Below are 14,707 nucleotides of genomic sequence, written 5' to 3'. Positions count from 1 at the left end.
ATGTATGCTCATGCTAATTGTGGTTGGTGGAGTGGAACAAATTCTAAAATAAATGAGCCTCATTCCACGCTCTTATATTTGTGGAGATGGCCTTACCTATCACAATATTTTTTGCAGGATGGAAATGCCACCTTAGTTTATACAGGGAACAGTTCTGTGCTATCATGAAAAATTGAAATCCAGAACTGACTCTCAGATAGAATTTTAGTTATTCCTAGCTTTCCTTGCCGTGTTGACAGTCTTTTGTTTTAAATGGGTGACTCAAAGATAAGTTGGCTGTTGTCAGAGAAAAAGTACTAGCTCCAACTTTGTATAACTTCCCCCTGCATGTTGAAATTGATGGGTAAAATCCTGTTAGGTGAAAAAAGCTGCTAACTAATTATATGTCCTGGCCTTCTGGAATTGTATTTGTATAGATTCTTGGGCATAGTTATCTAGGTTTGAGTTTCATGATGGGATTTGGGTTCTGAACTGAATCTGGCTCTGCTGCTTAGTAATTAGGTGGGCTTTGCCAAACCCAACAACAACAACAAAAATGTGGTGATTAATACTTTGTAGGATTTTGCAAAGATTAAAGATCATGGTTCACATAGTAGATGCTCAATAAATGGTGATCATGGTAATACGGTAAAATGATGACCAGTTCCTTTTTTGTTAGCCAAGGGGTGCTTTTTTCAGTTCCAGAAAAGAAACATTTTGGGAGCCAGGCCCCTTCTCTTGGAGTTTGTTCTTTCCTGTACTTAGTCATTTCTCTGGGGGTCACCGAACTGCTTGCCATGGATCTGTGAATGATAACAGTATGACTTCAGACAGCCTTTCACCATGGAAAACAGAACTGAAAACTTAAACCTGAAAAGTCTCCTTTTGAAAAAGGGAAGCGTGATTTAAAATGTAGTCCGTTTAGTAGGGAATTGTGTTTCTAATCAACTTTTCTTGAGGTTTGCTTTCTCTACAATAAAACATCAATTCTGAGCACATGGTTTGTTGAGTGTTGGCAAATGTGTACAGACTGTGGTGTTTCCACCACTAGAGTCACAATTTACATTTCTGTCTTCTTAAAAACTTCCCTTGTGTCCCTTTAAGTGTTTTTTTTTTTTCCTTTAAGTGTTTTTAATGAAATATAAGAGAGGATGTGCTTTTTATAGCATTCTTATCATGTCATGAAATAGAAGAACAAAATGACCATTTTTCAACCATCACTTAAATCATAAAGTTTAATGCAGAGAAAGGTACTTTTAACAGTGGCTGATTTATTTTTTTCTCTGGCATGGGGAAAGCCCTGACTCTGTGCTCTGTGAGTAGAAGAAAGAAAACCCATTTTCTTACTTAAGAAGGGATAGTGCTTTGCTGTTAACACACTGAGATAGCTATTAGAGCATGTAGTTTGTATCTCGGAGTTAGTGAACCTTTTATATCCTAAATGACAGGGATCTAGCCTAAGAAATTTCCATGTTCTTCATATCTTAGACACAGGAGAATGTTTAAGACATATCTTTTGAAGTTATATTGATTTCTTTATTACTTTTAAGTCTTGACCATAGTGTGGTTTCATCCAGTATAGGAGACTGACAAGCTTACTCTGTTTGTTATCTACAACTGCTATGTACATATTACAATTGCCATTTAAAAACAAAACCCTGAAATACAGGGAGACCATGGTGCTCTTTCTTGCCAGTTGCAGCAGGTCTCCAGCTCTGAGATGCCTTGGGGAGGAAATGTCAAACTCTTACTCACTCTGTTGTTCAGACTGTGAATGAGTGCTGCTAATGGGCACCTCTGTTTTTACCAAGATTTTAAACTTTTTGTTTTTAGGATATCTTTGGCAGCTTGGTACAGTCTGCAGATCCCATTTCAGAATAATGTTTTCAATTCCATGAAATAGAATACATAGGATTACCCATGGCCTAATGGTGTTGAATTAGTTATGAAAGATACTTAAAAAATTGTAGATAATACACATGCTTACTTAATAGCTCATTAAATAATCAGACAGTGGTTGATCTGACACCTGCCATTGTTCTGAAGTAGTGATGAGCATAAATAATATTTTGAGATATTAGCAGCAACTAGAATGTGGTGTAAAAGTCACTGTGAATTCTAGTTGTGAGAAGGTCACAAACACACTGCTCACGTTGCCGTGTTTGTTGCTTCCGTTCATTAATAATTGAAGGAAATGCTACGTTTCAGTTACAGGTTAGTGAATATATAAATTTCAGGCTTTTTCAGCATCCCAGTTCACAGACCCCTCGAATTATATCCATACATCCATGGTTTCCAGTCTCTGCTTTTGGCCATTAAGTTGGGGGAGATGTCATTCTAGGGCAGAGGGTTTCTGAACACACAGTGTTCTGGGTGCTTTTTGGGATTTTACAGATATTTTATTTATTGACCCTTACTGAATAGGCATCAGACCACCCATGGCTAATTGGTTTCCGTAACCCACCTCCATTATATTTCTGATGGATGAGCGAAACTCACAGACGTTTAAAGTCCTATCCTGAAAAGTGACTCATTCATAGATGACTGTCCCAAAACATCTTATTCTCTGCCATTGTTTTGTCAAAAATTCTTGAGTTAGAAGATCAATAGTTATTAGCAAAAGTGTGTACTGTATTTTAAAAATCTTGGAGGGGGCATCTAGTAGATTTATTTTGTGGGACTCTGGATTCCTTTGCTTATGAAAAGCCAAGAATAGTCAGTCTTCTACTTATGTATTGTACTTAACCTGCTTTGCTAATTATGGGCTTCCCTGGCAGTTCAGTTGGTAAAGAATCCACCTGCAATGCAGGAGACCCCAGTTCAATTGCTGGGTCGGGAAGATGACCTGGAGAACTCCCTACCCACTCCAGTATTCTGGCCTGGAGAATTCATGGGCTGTGTAAAGTCGAACAGGACGGAGCGACTTTTCACTTTCACTTGCTAATTATGCTTTAATATAAGCAATACCTGCTTGGTTTTCATAATTAGTTGGTTATTGGGTCCAGTCTGTAGACTGATAATGCTTTCAAAAAAGCACTGGCTTTTTTGAAAACCCATAACTAAATATGTTTTTCTTAAAAAGACAAATAGGAATAGAGTTTGCAACAACCCTGATCGAGCAATCGATTGATTCATTCAGCAAATATTTATTTTGCATTCGTTATGTGCCTGGCACCATGCTAGCCATTCTAGGCATTGAGATGCACACAAAAATTTTTACTCTCTATGGAAAATACATCCAGGTTTGTGAAGACAGATATAAGAACATGTAAATATTCTTAACAAAAACAGGTAAATGGCTAGTATTTCCGGGGATGCTAAGTGCTGGGAAAGAAAAGGTTAGGATATAAATGGATAGAGAAAAATGGGCATCTGAAAGTGATCATGCTGCTCCTTTTAGACGTGATGTTTGAACAGGGATAGAGGTGTTTTGGAGGAATGTGTTCTAGGGTCAGGGAACAAAGCCGGGGAAGGCCTGGCCGGGGAAGGGGGTGGTGATGGTGGTGGTTTACGCGTGTTTGAGGAGGATCAGCAGGGAGGGTGAGTGGGGGGTGGTGAGCGGTGTTGAATTCAGGAGGTGAGGAGAAGGGGAGCAGGAGGGCTTGTCAGGCCCAAGTGAGAGGTGCAACCCCCAGAGAGAAGGGCTTTATTTGACTCCTGTCTTAATAGGCTCACTGTGGCTAACGTGTGGCCCATGAGCCTTGGGGAAGGGGCCGGGAGAGCAGGCAGGAGGCTGGTGAGCATGATTCACGCAGGTCCACGCACGGTTCAGGCTGGTGAGCTGTCGTTCAGGCAGCGTGTGATAGTGGCTTGGACCGGGCGCCCCAAGAAGACCTGGTAAGAGACAAATGTGGCATTCACTTGACAACCCAAGTTCCGGGGTAATCAGATCATTTTTTAACATCTGATGGTCTTTAATCTGGTTTTTGAAAAGAAGAATAATATGCATCATCGTTGATTTAATAGCATAGGGAATGTGTATGATACTTTTTACTAAAGATATGTTTAAAACTGTGGAATTTCAAAATTTCTGGTGTCAGATATTCTGGTCGCATTAAAAATGTATTTTTAAAGTGCAGATCCTTCTTGAAATTTTACATACTTCAGAGATTTAAAAAATCCAGTTTTTGTTCACCTGGCCTAAGGACCACACAGTCAAGGGTCCAGTATTATACGAAGTTACTGTCTGAGACTGGAGAAAAAACACAAAGACTTTCACACCAATTACAAAGAAGAGTAGGAGGCAATATTGTGAAAGAATAGGAAAGCTTATTTACGAAGCTATATTCCCACTGGATCTGTAGAAAGCCATTTGGATTTTCCGGAGATGACCAAAACAAATGGTGATATACTGCCACCTAGGGGAGAGAGTTTGGCTTTCAAGGAAATGGAAAAAAATCCAACTAAGGTTCCAAAGAAGTTGAAGTAATAAGTACATTTCATAACATTTTATTGAGCATTCCATGACATTGTGAAATATATCATAGCATTGATTAGATTTAGTAATGTATAATTTTGGTGACTGTATTTTCTGAACTAAAGATCAGTGTTAGAACTGATGTCTTCTAAATGTAGAATGCATTGGTATGGAACTTTTTCTGAAGTATACAGACAGAAAATGATATTAAGTTATGCCCTTAGCACTTTGAATTTGGTAGAAGTTGCATTAAATTCGGGTGTTCTAGAGGCTCTGGGCTTTAGGGTGAACATTTCCAGCCCCTCTCCCACCCCGGCCTCTTGGCTTAGCCTGTTTCTTGGCTCCTGATTCCTAAGCATTCAGCTCACCTCTCCTACCTGTCAACTGCCCTAAGAAAGTGAACAGAAAGAAACCTGTTTTTTTTTCATACTTGGCATGAATGAAATTATTCCTGGACAAATGACTAAGATGGGAACTAGTTTAAATAGTCACTGAGACTTCTATTCAGTGCTCAAGAAGAGCTTTCTACTATTGACTTTGGCTCAAAAGAGATTTTCGTTTTGAAATTAAATGACAGTTTTAAAAATTCCATATGAGCCCCTGACACATTTATTTCTTTTGGAACTTCTATCATAAATTCTCGGAGATGGCCTTTGGCTTACTTACCTCGGGATTCCCTGGTGGCTCAGATGGTAAAGAATCTGCCTGCAGTGTGGGAGACCCAGGTTCGATCCCTGGGTCAGGAAGATATCCTGGGGTAGGAAATGGCAACCCCCTCCAGTATCTTTGCCTGGAGAGTTCCGTGAACAGAGGAGCCTGGTGGGCTACAGTCCATGGGGTCACAGAGAGCCGGACACGACTGAGCGACTAACACTGCTACTACTTGTTTACCTAAGAAATAAGATTTTTGGGGGGGAGGTGTGGGGGAATATAATTGGTTTACAATGTTATGTTGGTTTCTGCTCTACAACAGAGCGAATCAGCCATATGTATACATACATCTCCACCCCTCCCCATCCCACCCCACTGGTCATCATGGAGCGCTGAGCTGAGTTCCCTGTGCTGTCAGCAGCTTCCCACCAGCTGTCGGTTTTACACACAGTGGTGTGGACACTCCCGATTCGTTCCATGAAAGTAAGGCTTGTACCCTTGACCGTGGTACCCCTGAGTTCCACCAGGAGGCAGTCTGGGAGGCATTATTGTATAGTGGGGAGCACTTCCGTGCTAGAACCAGTGAAACCTGGATTCAAATCCCAGCTCTGCCCAGGCTGGCTTTCTGATCTTAGGAAAGTACTTTCTCTGCAGCCTTTTTCTCTTCCTTTGTAAAATAGGGATCACATTTGTCTCATAGAGAACATGTGAAGGGTTAGAACACATGGTAAATAAAACCTTCGTAAGTTATGGTCCATGGTGATGCTAAGTCCGGACATCAAAACGTGGAAGTCACTCAGTCATGTGACTCTTTGCGACCCCATGGACTGTACAGTCCATAGAATTCTCCAGGCCAGAATACTGGAGTGGGCCGCTGTTCCCTTCCCCAGGAGTCTTCCCAAGCCAGGGATCAAACCCAGGTCTTCCACCTTGCAAGTGGATTCTTTACCATCTGAGCCACCAGGAAAGCCATTTATGATTTTCAGTTCAGTTCATTCGCTCAGTCGTGTTCGACTCTTTGCGACCCCATGAATCACAGCACGCCAGGCCTCCCTGTCCATCACAAGCTCCCAGAGTTTACTTAAACTCATGCCCATCGAATCGGTGATGCCATCCAGCTATCTCATCCTCTGTCATCCCCTTCTCTTCCTGCCCCCAATCCCTACCAGCATCAGGGTCTATTCCAGTGAGTCAACTCTTCGCATGAAATGGCCAAAGTACTGGAGTTTCAACCTCAGCATCAGTCCTTCCAATGAACACCCAGGACTGATCTCCTTTAGGATGGACTGGTTGGATCTCCTTGCTGTCCAAGGGACTCTCAAGAGTTTTCTCCAACACCACAGTTCAAATGCATCAATTTTTCGGCGCTCAGCTTTCTTCACAGTTCAACTCTCACATCCATACATTTATGATTTAGATTACCCTAAAGAAGGCAGAGAGTCAAAGAATTGATGCCTTCAAACTGTGGTGCTGGAGAAGACTCCTGAGAGTCCCTTGGACAGCAAGGAGATCAAACCAGTCAATCTTAAAAGAAATGACAGTGAAAGTCGCTCAGTCATGCAACTCTGTGACCCCATGGACTATATAGTCCATGGAATTCTCCAAGTCAGAATACTGGAGTGGGCAGCCTTTCCCTTCTCCAGGGAATCTTCCCAACCCAGGAATCAAACCCAGGTCTCCCACATTGCAGGTGGATTCTTTACCAGCTGAGCCACAAGGGAAGCCCATCGAAATGTGAAGTATCAATTAAATTAATTGAAATAAAATTTCTTAATAAACCACCAATTTCTCTTATCTCTTTCCCCATTTTTTCTTGGATTTCTGAGATTTGATTGATTTATGTACTTAAGTTTTCTCAATAGTTTTGTATAATTCTGTGACTAAAAGAGAATATTGTCATTTATATGATTTTTTTGTCTGTTTCAGTGCTGTAATTTTTCTCTGCATATTGTGGACTTTTTGAGCCAAAATGGCATATGAACAGAAGCACAGGGATTTCTCCTTTTTCTGTGGACTCCATATCAAGATCTTTATAAACCTCTTCTTGATGTTAATGTTTTTCTCTAGTACTGGAAATTTTTGATAACCTTAGCATTATTTTTCAGGTCTGTGATAGACATAGGGTGTGAAAAAATTGTATATACAAAGTATGTCAAGGAATCATTTAGAAACTGGAACTATAGCTAAGTTTGGGAATATAAGTTTTTTAAAAGTTTACCACGTTAAGTCTTAATGGGGTCAGTTCAAGAAAAATACTGGGATGTGATGAGAATTTGATGTCGTGTCAGTTGTGAAAAAATAGATTTACAAATTGATGACGGTTTCTAACAAGTTATTTATAATGTAGTTCTAATTAGGTTTCTCTTTGTCATTTTCAGCTGTACAAAGAAATTGAAATTTGTCCAAAAGTCACTCAGAACATCCAGATTGAGAAGTCAGATACAGCTGGTGATAATTATGGTATGTTTATTTTTCTTTGATCTTTGGTGTTCTTCACGTGAAAACAATTCCTGCATAAACATGCACTTATTTACAATTCAATAAAACCTTTGGGGACCATTTAAAACAGACAACCCATCTGGCTTCTGTGCTTTGCGCCTCAGCCAATCTGAGGGGGGGGTGGAAAGATACTTACCCTCCGTATGATGAAGACTTTAGCTTTATATTTTGTAACTTTAACCTTCTTGGTTTTCCTGTCATAAAAAGGAGTGGATTTATTGAGAATAGATTATTTTATATTATAGCGTCGCCTAGTAATGAAGAAGGGCTTCCTAGGTGGCTCAGTGGTAAAAGAATCCACCTGCCAGTACAGGAGACATGAATTTGATCCCTGGGTCAGGAAGACCCCTGGAGTTGGAAATGGCAACCCACTCCAGCATTCTTGCCTGGAAAATCCCATGGACAGAGGAGCCTCGTGGGCAACAGTCCATGGGGTGGCAAAGAGTCAGCCACACGGAGTGACTGGGCAACAGTAACACATAATAAAGAAATTATCCTTTCGCACCTGTGCCCCCCAATATATGAATTATTCTCCATCCCTCAGAGGTGATGTTAAAGGAACTCATTCTGATGTGAATTGGGGTACCCTAGACCACCCCTAGGTTTGCCGATTCACTAAGAAGACTCACTGCGCTTATGGTAGTGTTCATGGCCACGATTTGTCGCAGCAAAACTATACGAAATAACATCAGTAAAAGGGGGAAGCACGCGGGCTGAGGTGCTTGGCCACCAGATGCAGACTCCCGAAAGTCCAGCCTAGTCACACGGGAAGTCCACAGTTCCCTCAGCAACAGCGCATGGGAACCACGTTGTCTTGTAGGAGGTTTGTTAGGATTCCGTGCCCAGGGTTTTGGTTAGGAGGCTGGTCACACAGGGGCCCTCTGCCTCGCATGTACCAGGACTCCAGCCTTCCGGGAGGAAATCAGGTGTTTGGCGTACCCCATGCTGTCTGCACAGACTTTTAGACACAATGAGCTCCACCAGGGTGTTGGGAACCCTCCCAAAATCCAAGTTCCCAGATGCCAGGCAGGAGCCAAACTTGTAAGCAGGCCTTTTTCCAAAGAGCAGCAGTCAGGCCCGATCCGTTAGGGCTTTCCTACGCAGTTGTCTGATTCTGGTGTTGTTAAAGATGCAGCATTTTCCATGGGTTCAGCAGCGGTCTGCTTAGCATTACCCTTGGTGACTTGGGCAGCGGAATAATTGCTGTTTGGGTACAACACGTAGGGAAACGCGTACTCTATCGGGGCAGATCAGTCAGGTGGGCCGAGGTCAGCTGAGGCAGGGCAGTCACCAAAGCGCCCTGGCTGCGAACAGTGGAATCCTTTCTCCTGTTCACCCTGCCTCCTCTGTGGGTTGGCCGCAACCCTTTCTGTTGTCCTCACTCCAGGCCTAGGTCCTGGAGCAGCTGCCACCTGGGGCGTTGTCTGTTTCTTGGCAGAAGGCAAAGAGCAGAGGTGGTGAACCAGTCACTGACTCACTCCCAGTATACTCTTCAGAGCAAGTGACTGGAGTGGTGGGAGGGTGGGTGGGCAGAGAAGTGTAGGCCTACCGGGTGCTGGAAAGACGGAGAGCTAGGGGCTGTGGTCCAGCGGTTAGAAATTCTCCTTGCAATGCAGGGTACCCTGGTCTGATCCTTGGTTGGGGAACTAAGATCCCACACATGCAGGGCAATCAAACCTGTGTGCCACTAGGAGCCCACCTGCTGCAACGAAGACCCAATGCGGCCAAATAAATATACACATATTTTTTTAAAAAAGAGAAGAACTAGAAAACCATAAAGAAGGCTGAGTAATGAAGAATTGATGCTTTCAAATTGTGGTGCTGGAAAAGACTCTTGAGAGTCTCTTGGACAGCAGGGAGATCAAACCAGTCAATCCTAAAGGAGATCAACCCTGAATATTCATTGGAAGGATTGATGCTGAAGCTCCAATACTTTTGGTCACATGATGCGAAAAGTTGACTCAGGGAAAAGACCCTGATGCTGGGAAAGATTGAGGGCAGGAGGAGAAGGGGGTGACAGAGGATGAGATGGTTGGATGGCATCACTGACTCGGGGGACATGAATTTGAGCAAGCTCTGGGAGATGGTGGAGGGCAGAAGGGCCTGGCGTGCTGCCATCCATGGGGTCTCAAAGAGTCGGATACACTTAGCAACTGAAGAAGAGCAGAATACCTGGTGAAAAGATACAAAGTTTACTGCATATGCTTGCTTACCATTTTTCTCTGAATTAATTGATTGGGCTTTTTAGCATTTGAAAATCTACAGATCCTTTACTAGGCAGCAGCACCTTCAATATTCCATCTGTAGCCTCTCCCGCAGGCAGAGGCTTATTTGAACCTCTCAGACTGCTTTCACTGGCGTGCTTTGTCCTAATGAAGAAAACCTGCCTTCCGACCCCTGGCCACTTGAGTTATACGTTCATGCCATTTTACTTCTTGACCTTAAAATGAAAGACATCATCAAGCGACCAGATGTTTTTGATGGCAAGGGATAAATGTGTCCAAAAGGCTTATTATTGTAGCAGAAGTGTGACCTTAGTAATAAAAGCAGTTATTGGTAGCAATGCTACAAATGAGTGTCTGGTCCTCCGAACCAAATGAGTGTCTGGTCCTCCGAACTGAAATGAAATGCACCATGTCAGTTACTCTTTTCTCTCTGGTTTCAAAGTTCTTGGAATCAAACTCCAAGATGGACTGGTTTGGGGGCCTCTGAAACAGACACGGAGCCTAAAACTGCTATATTTTTGAGTTATTGTTCAGTTGCTAAGTCATGTCTGACTCTTTGCTATCCCATGGACTATATAGCCCATGAGGCTCCTCTGTCTTTGTGATTTCCGAGGCAAGAGTACTGGAGTGGGTTGCCATTTCCTTCTCCAGGGCATCTTCCCATAACAGGGATCAAACCCATGTCTCTTGTGCTGTCAGACAGATTCTTCACCAGTGAACCACCAGGGAAGCCCATATTTTTATACTTTAAAAAATTTTAGTTCTCTACAGTTATTTCTTTTTTTTTTTGGCTGTGTCACACAGCATGTTGGATCTCAGTTCCCCGACCAGAGGTCGAACCCATGCCCCTTTGTTGCCAGAGTGCAGGGTCTTAACCACTGGATTGCCTGGGGAGTATCTATGCTGCCGCTGCTGCTGCTAAGTCGCTTCAGTTGTGTCCGACTCTGTGCGACCCCATAGACGGCAGCCCACCAGGCTCCGCCGTCCCTGGGATTCTCCAGGCAAGAACACTGGAGTGGGTTGCCATTTCCCTCTCCAATGCGTGAAAGTGAAAAGGGAAAGTGAAGTCGCTCAGTCGTGTCCGACTCTTTGTTACCCCATGGACTGCAGGCTCCTCCGTCCACGGGATTCTCCAGGCAAGAGTACTGGAGTGGGGTGCCATTGTCTTCTCCAGGGCAGCACCTATACTTTTTATTAAAGTGACTGAAGTAGTTACAGAACCTGTTTCCATTTCCACAATGAAGGGGTTCCAGGGCATCAGAAATCAACCCAGAAGGTATTGTCAGCTGTGCGTCTCAGATGACCTGACATAAAGAAGCAGGGATCCTGTCCTGGACCTCCCCTGCTTTTGTGAATGACAGAGTCCCATGCTTGGAGGGTGTGGCAGTATCAAACGATGAATTTCAGGATGCTTAGTCTTGCTTTCCATCCTTGTATTGCTTTCCATCCATCAGTTGCATCCTGTCTGTACTAGTTCCTGGACTTCACCTTGAACAGCCTCCAGTTCAGTTTAGTTCAGTCGCTCAGTTGTGTCCGACTCTTTGTGACCCCATGGACTGCAGCACACCAGCCCTCCCTGTCCATCACCAACTCCCAGAGCTTACTCAAACTCACGTCCATCGAGTCAGTGATGCCATCCAAGCATCTCATCCTCTGTCATCCCCCTCTCCTCCCACCTTCAGTCTTTCCAAGCATTAGGGTCTTTTCAAATGAGTCAGTTATTCACATCAGAGTGGCCAAAGGATTGGAGTTTCAGCTTCAGCATCAATCCTTCCAATGAATATTCAGGACTGATCTCCTTGCAGTCCAAGGGACTCTCAGGATGCATAGCTAATAAGCTCAGCTAAGCCATTTATTCTCAGTGTCCAGTTCATGTTGGCAGAGGTGTTTCCACAGACGTTAGAGTCCCCCAGTCCTAAGAGATCTGAGAGTCTCTGACCTCAACGGTGCTAAGGAGCCTAAAGTCAGCCCATCTTTCTCCGACACTTGCATCTAAGAGCAGCTTCCTGCTATACATCAGTTTCAGTGTATGTAAGTTACTAGCACACATCAGCATACAGACCAGATACTGCTTTCTATTGTAGAACTTCAGGGAGGAAAATATGACTTAATAATCCCACTGACGAAACAAATGGAAAGATTTAGCACTTGCCTGATTTCTCATCCTTCCCTCCACCTCAGCCCTCAGGACTCTCTCAGGCCTTGTTGTTGAAGTTAGTTCACATAGTTTTGTAATAGACTAAGCATGACCATCTAGGCAGCCTTGAAGTGGAACAATGCATCATTTCAGCAACTGAGTATTTGTTTTTCTCTGGGGACTTCTTCGACCATTGGATTTTTGGTCTTGCATCCCCTCTATGTCAGCAGGCATGCCTGCTCAGTTGCTAAGTCACGTCCAGCTCTTTGCGACCCCGTGGACTAGCGCACACCAGGCCCCTCTGTCCACGGGGTTTTCCAGGTGACAATACTGGAGTGCCATTTCCTCCTCCCGGAGATCTTCACAACCAGAGGTCAGACCCACATCCCCTGCATTGTCTGGCAGATTCTTTTACCGCTGAGCCACCCGGGAAGCCCCCTTCTCTGTCCGTGGTGTCTATGTTTTTCTCACTTTCTCCGTTTCACTGTGTCCTGGACTCTGGTTTTGAGTCCGTCTGTTTTGTTTACTGTGTTGTCATGATTTTTCTTTGGTCCTCAGTTTCAGTATGAAGAAGCTTCTGGTTATTCAAGAAATGAGTCTGTCTTTTTGGTTTCTTCACTGAGTTTTAATCACTCCCTGCATTTTCACAATCACACGTCATTCATGGTGCCTCCTGGTCTCTAAGCCTTTTGGTGGGGTGGATGCTTTGGCTGTATATGGACTAACTCCTTCTATTTCCTGTGGCAGTCATTTTGGACTGAACTACGTGTCTTTTCTTGGAATTAGATTGTTGCTATCCTTAAAAAGCTAAAGCCAGAACTCCCTGATGCTGGGCTCCATTGCTCAGTTGTGCTGGACTCTTTTGTGACCTCATGGACTGCAGCCCGCCAGGCTCCTCTGTCCGTGGAAATTCTCCAGGCAGGAATACTGGAGTGGGTTGCCATGTCTTCCTCTGCGGTATCTTCCCAACCCAGGAATCAAACCTGCTGTCCCACCTTGCAGGCAGATTCTTTTCTGTTTGAACCATCAGGGCAGTCCAAGAATACTGGAGTAGGTGGCCTCTCCCTTCTCCAGGAGATCTTCCCAACCCAGGAATCAAGCCAGGTTCTCCTGCATTGCACATGGATTCTTTACCAACTGAACTACCAGGGATGCAGCAGTCTCACTCCTGGTTGTATATATCTGGAAAAAATGAAAACTGTAATTCAAAAAGATACATGCACTGCAGTGTTCACAGCAGCAGTATTTACAGTAGTCAGGATATAGATACAATGAAATAACATTCAGCCCCGAAAAAGAACAAAATGTTGCCGTTTGTAGCAACATGGATGGGCCTAGAGAATATTATGCTTAGTGAAATGTCAGACAGAGAAAGACAAATACAATATGATATCACTTATATGTGGAATCTAAAAACTAATACAAATGAATACATATTTGTTATTGTAAGAAATGGTTAAAATTCCCACCTACCCTCCAGTGTGGAGACTGTTGACATCTTGAAATAGAGGCAACCTTAGTGGTAAAGAAATCAACAAATGAATACCTCAGCCACCTGCTGTGACTCTGGTTTAAGGTGACTTGCGGTAGGCTCACAACACATCGCCTCTCCGGACAGTGTGTTCATTTTATATTTAATAGGAGAAAATGTGAATTAGAAGTATAATTAAAAAATTTGGTCTCAGCATTTTATAAAGTGATAACATTTTAGAAAGGAAATGCCTGTATTTTAATGGATTCTATTCATCCTTTCCCTGATATAGTCCTTGATTCTGTATCTATTCTAACAGATAAAAGAAAAAGAAAACCTCTGTTGAAATGCAGAAAAATACCACTGTGTTAAGGCTAATGTCATTTAAATGGCTCATGTCTAAAATTATTTTTATTTGAGTGGAACTGAGTTTTTTAACATTCCTGTCTTTCGTTTTGGCTGTGTTGGGTCTTTGCTGGTGTTCGGGTGCTTCCTCTAGTTTTGGAGATCGGGGCTCCTTTCTAGCTGTGACATGCAGGCTTCTCATTGGGTGGCTTCTCTTGTTGCGGAGCACAGGTCTACGCAAGCAGCTTTCCACACTGGTGGCTCCCAGGTTCAGTTCCTTGGGGCCTGTGGGGTCTTCCCAGACACGAGACTGAACCTGTGTACCCTGCATTGCATGGTGGATTCGTAACCACCGGACCACCGGGAGCCCCGAGTGGGACTTCCTGAAGAGTCTTCTGAAAGTTAGAAGTTGCTGTGAGAATGGAATTTAAAATAAGAGAATAAAATAAAGACTGGAAAGTCCTCAGGGGTGAGCTTGTCTTGTTCTCTTTCTGAGGGAGTTATGGTCCCCTAGTGGGTGATGGCATTTGGCAGTTTTGCCTACCTGTGGGTATCTGTTTCCTGGTTCTGTGAATGGTGCAAAAAAAACATGTGTTCATTATGACACAGTCTGAGAAGTCTCAGTGAATCCCTGGGCCCCAGCCCATTAATTAATTATTCTATTTTGTTCTTTGCTTTTTTTTTTAACCACTATATTTTTCTCTGCCTAAGCCTTATTTTTCTCCCAGAGCAGAAAACATGTCCTATATTTACAGTTGCATTAATTTCCATTGCCCTTTTAGGATTATCTGCCAAAGTATTTTATCCTGAGGGAAAGTAGGTTGTGGTTGTGGGCTTTCCATTGATTGATCAGAAGAGTTTTATATGTGAAACAGAAGTGACCAAAGCTTGTAGACATGGGATCGGGAGCACTTAGAACCTCAGAACCTTGTTCTGCCTTATTTTCTGAAGGATGTGGCAAAGCCCAAGGTTCGTTAACTAAC

The 14,707-nt window shown here is 43.3% G+C and overlaps 1 protein-coding gene across 1 annotated transcript in view; it reads left to right on the top strand.

The window, feature by feature from the left end:
* Nucleotides 1–14,707, top strand: part of TIAM1 (TIAM Rac1 associated GEF 1) — a 187,506-nt gene that overhangs the window by 93,345 nt on the left and 79,454 nt on the right. The window contains exon 12 of the mRNA XM_065913560.1: nucleotides 7,426–7,507. Coding sequence (XP_065769632.1) covers nucleotides 7,426–7,507 — 82 coding nt within the window. The remainder of the gene's footprint in view (nucleotides 1–7,425; nucleotides 7,508–14,707) is intronic.

This window comes from Muntiacus reevesi, chromosome 21 (assembly GCF_963930625.1).
Source record: "Muntiacus reevesi chromosome 21, mMunRee1.1, whole genome shotgun sequence".
Lineage (NCBI taxonomy): Eukaryota > Metazoa > Chordata > Mammalia > Artiodactyla > Cervidae > Muntiacus > Muntiacus reevesi.
Note: the sequence above shows the minus strand (reverse complement) of the source record. Positions and strands in the feature narration are given on the sequence as shown.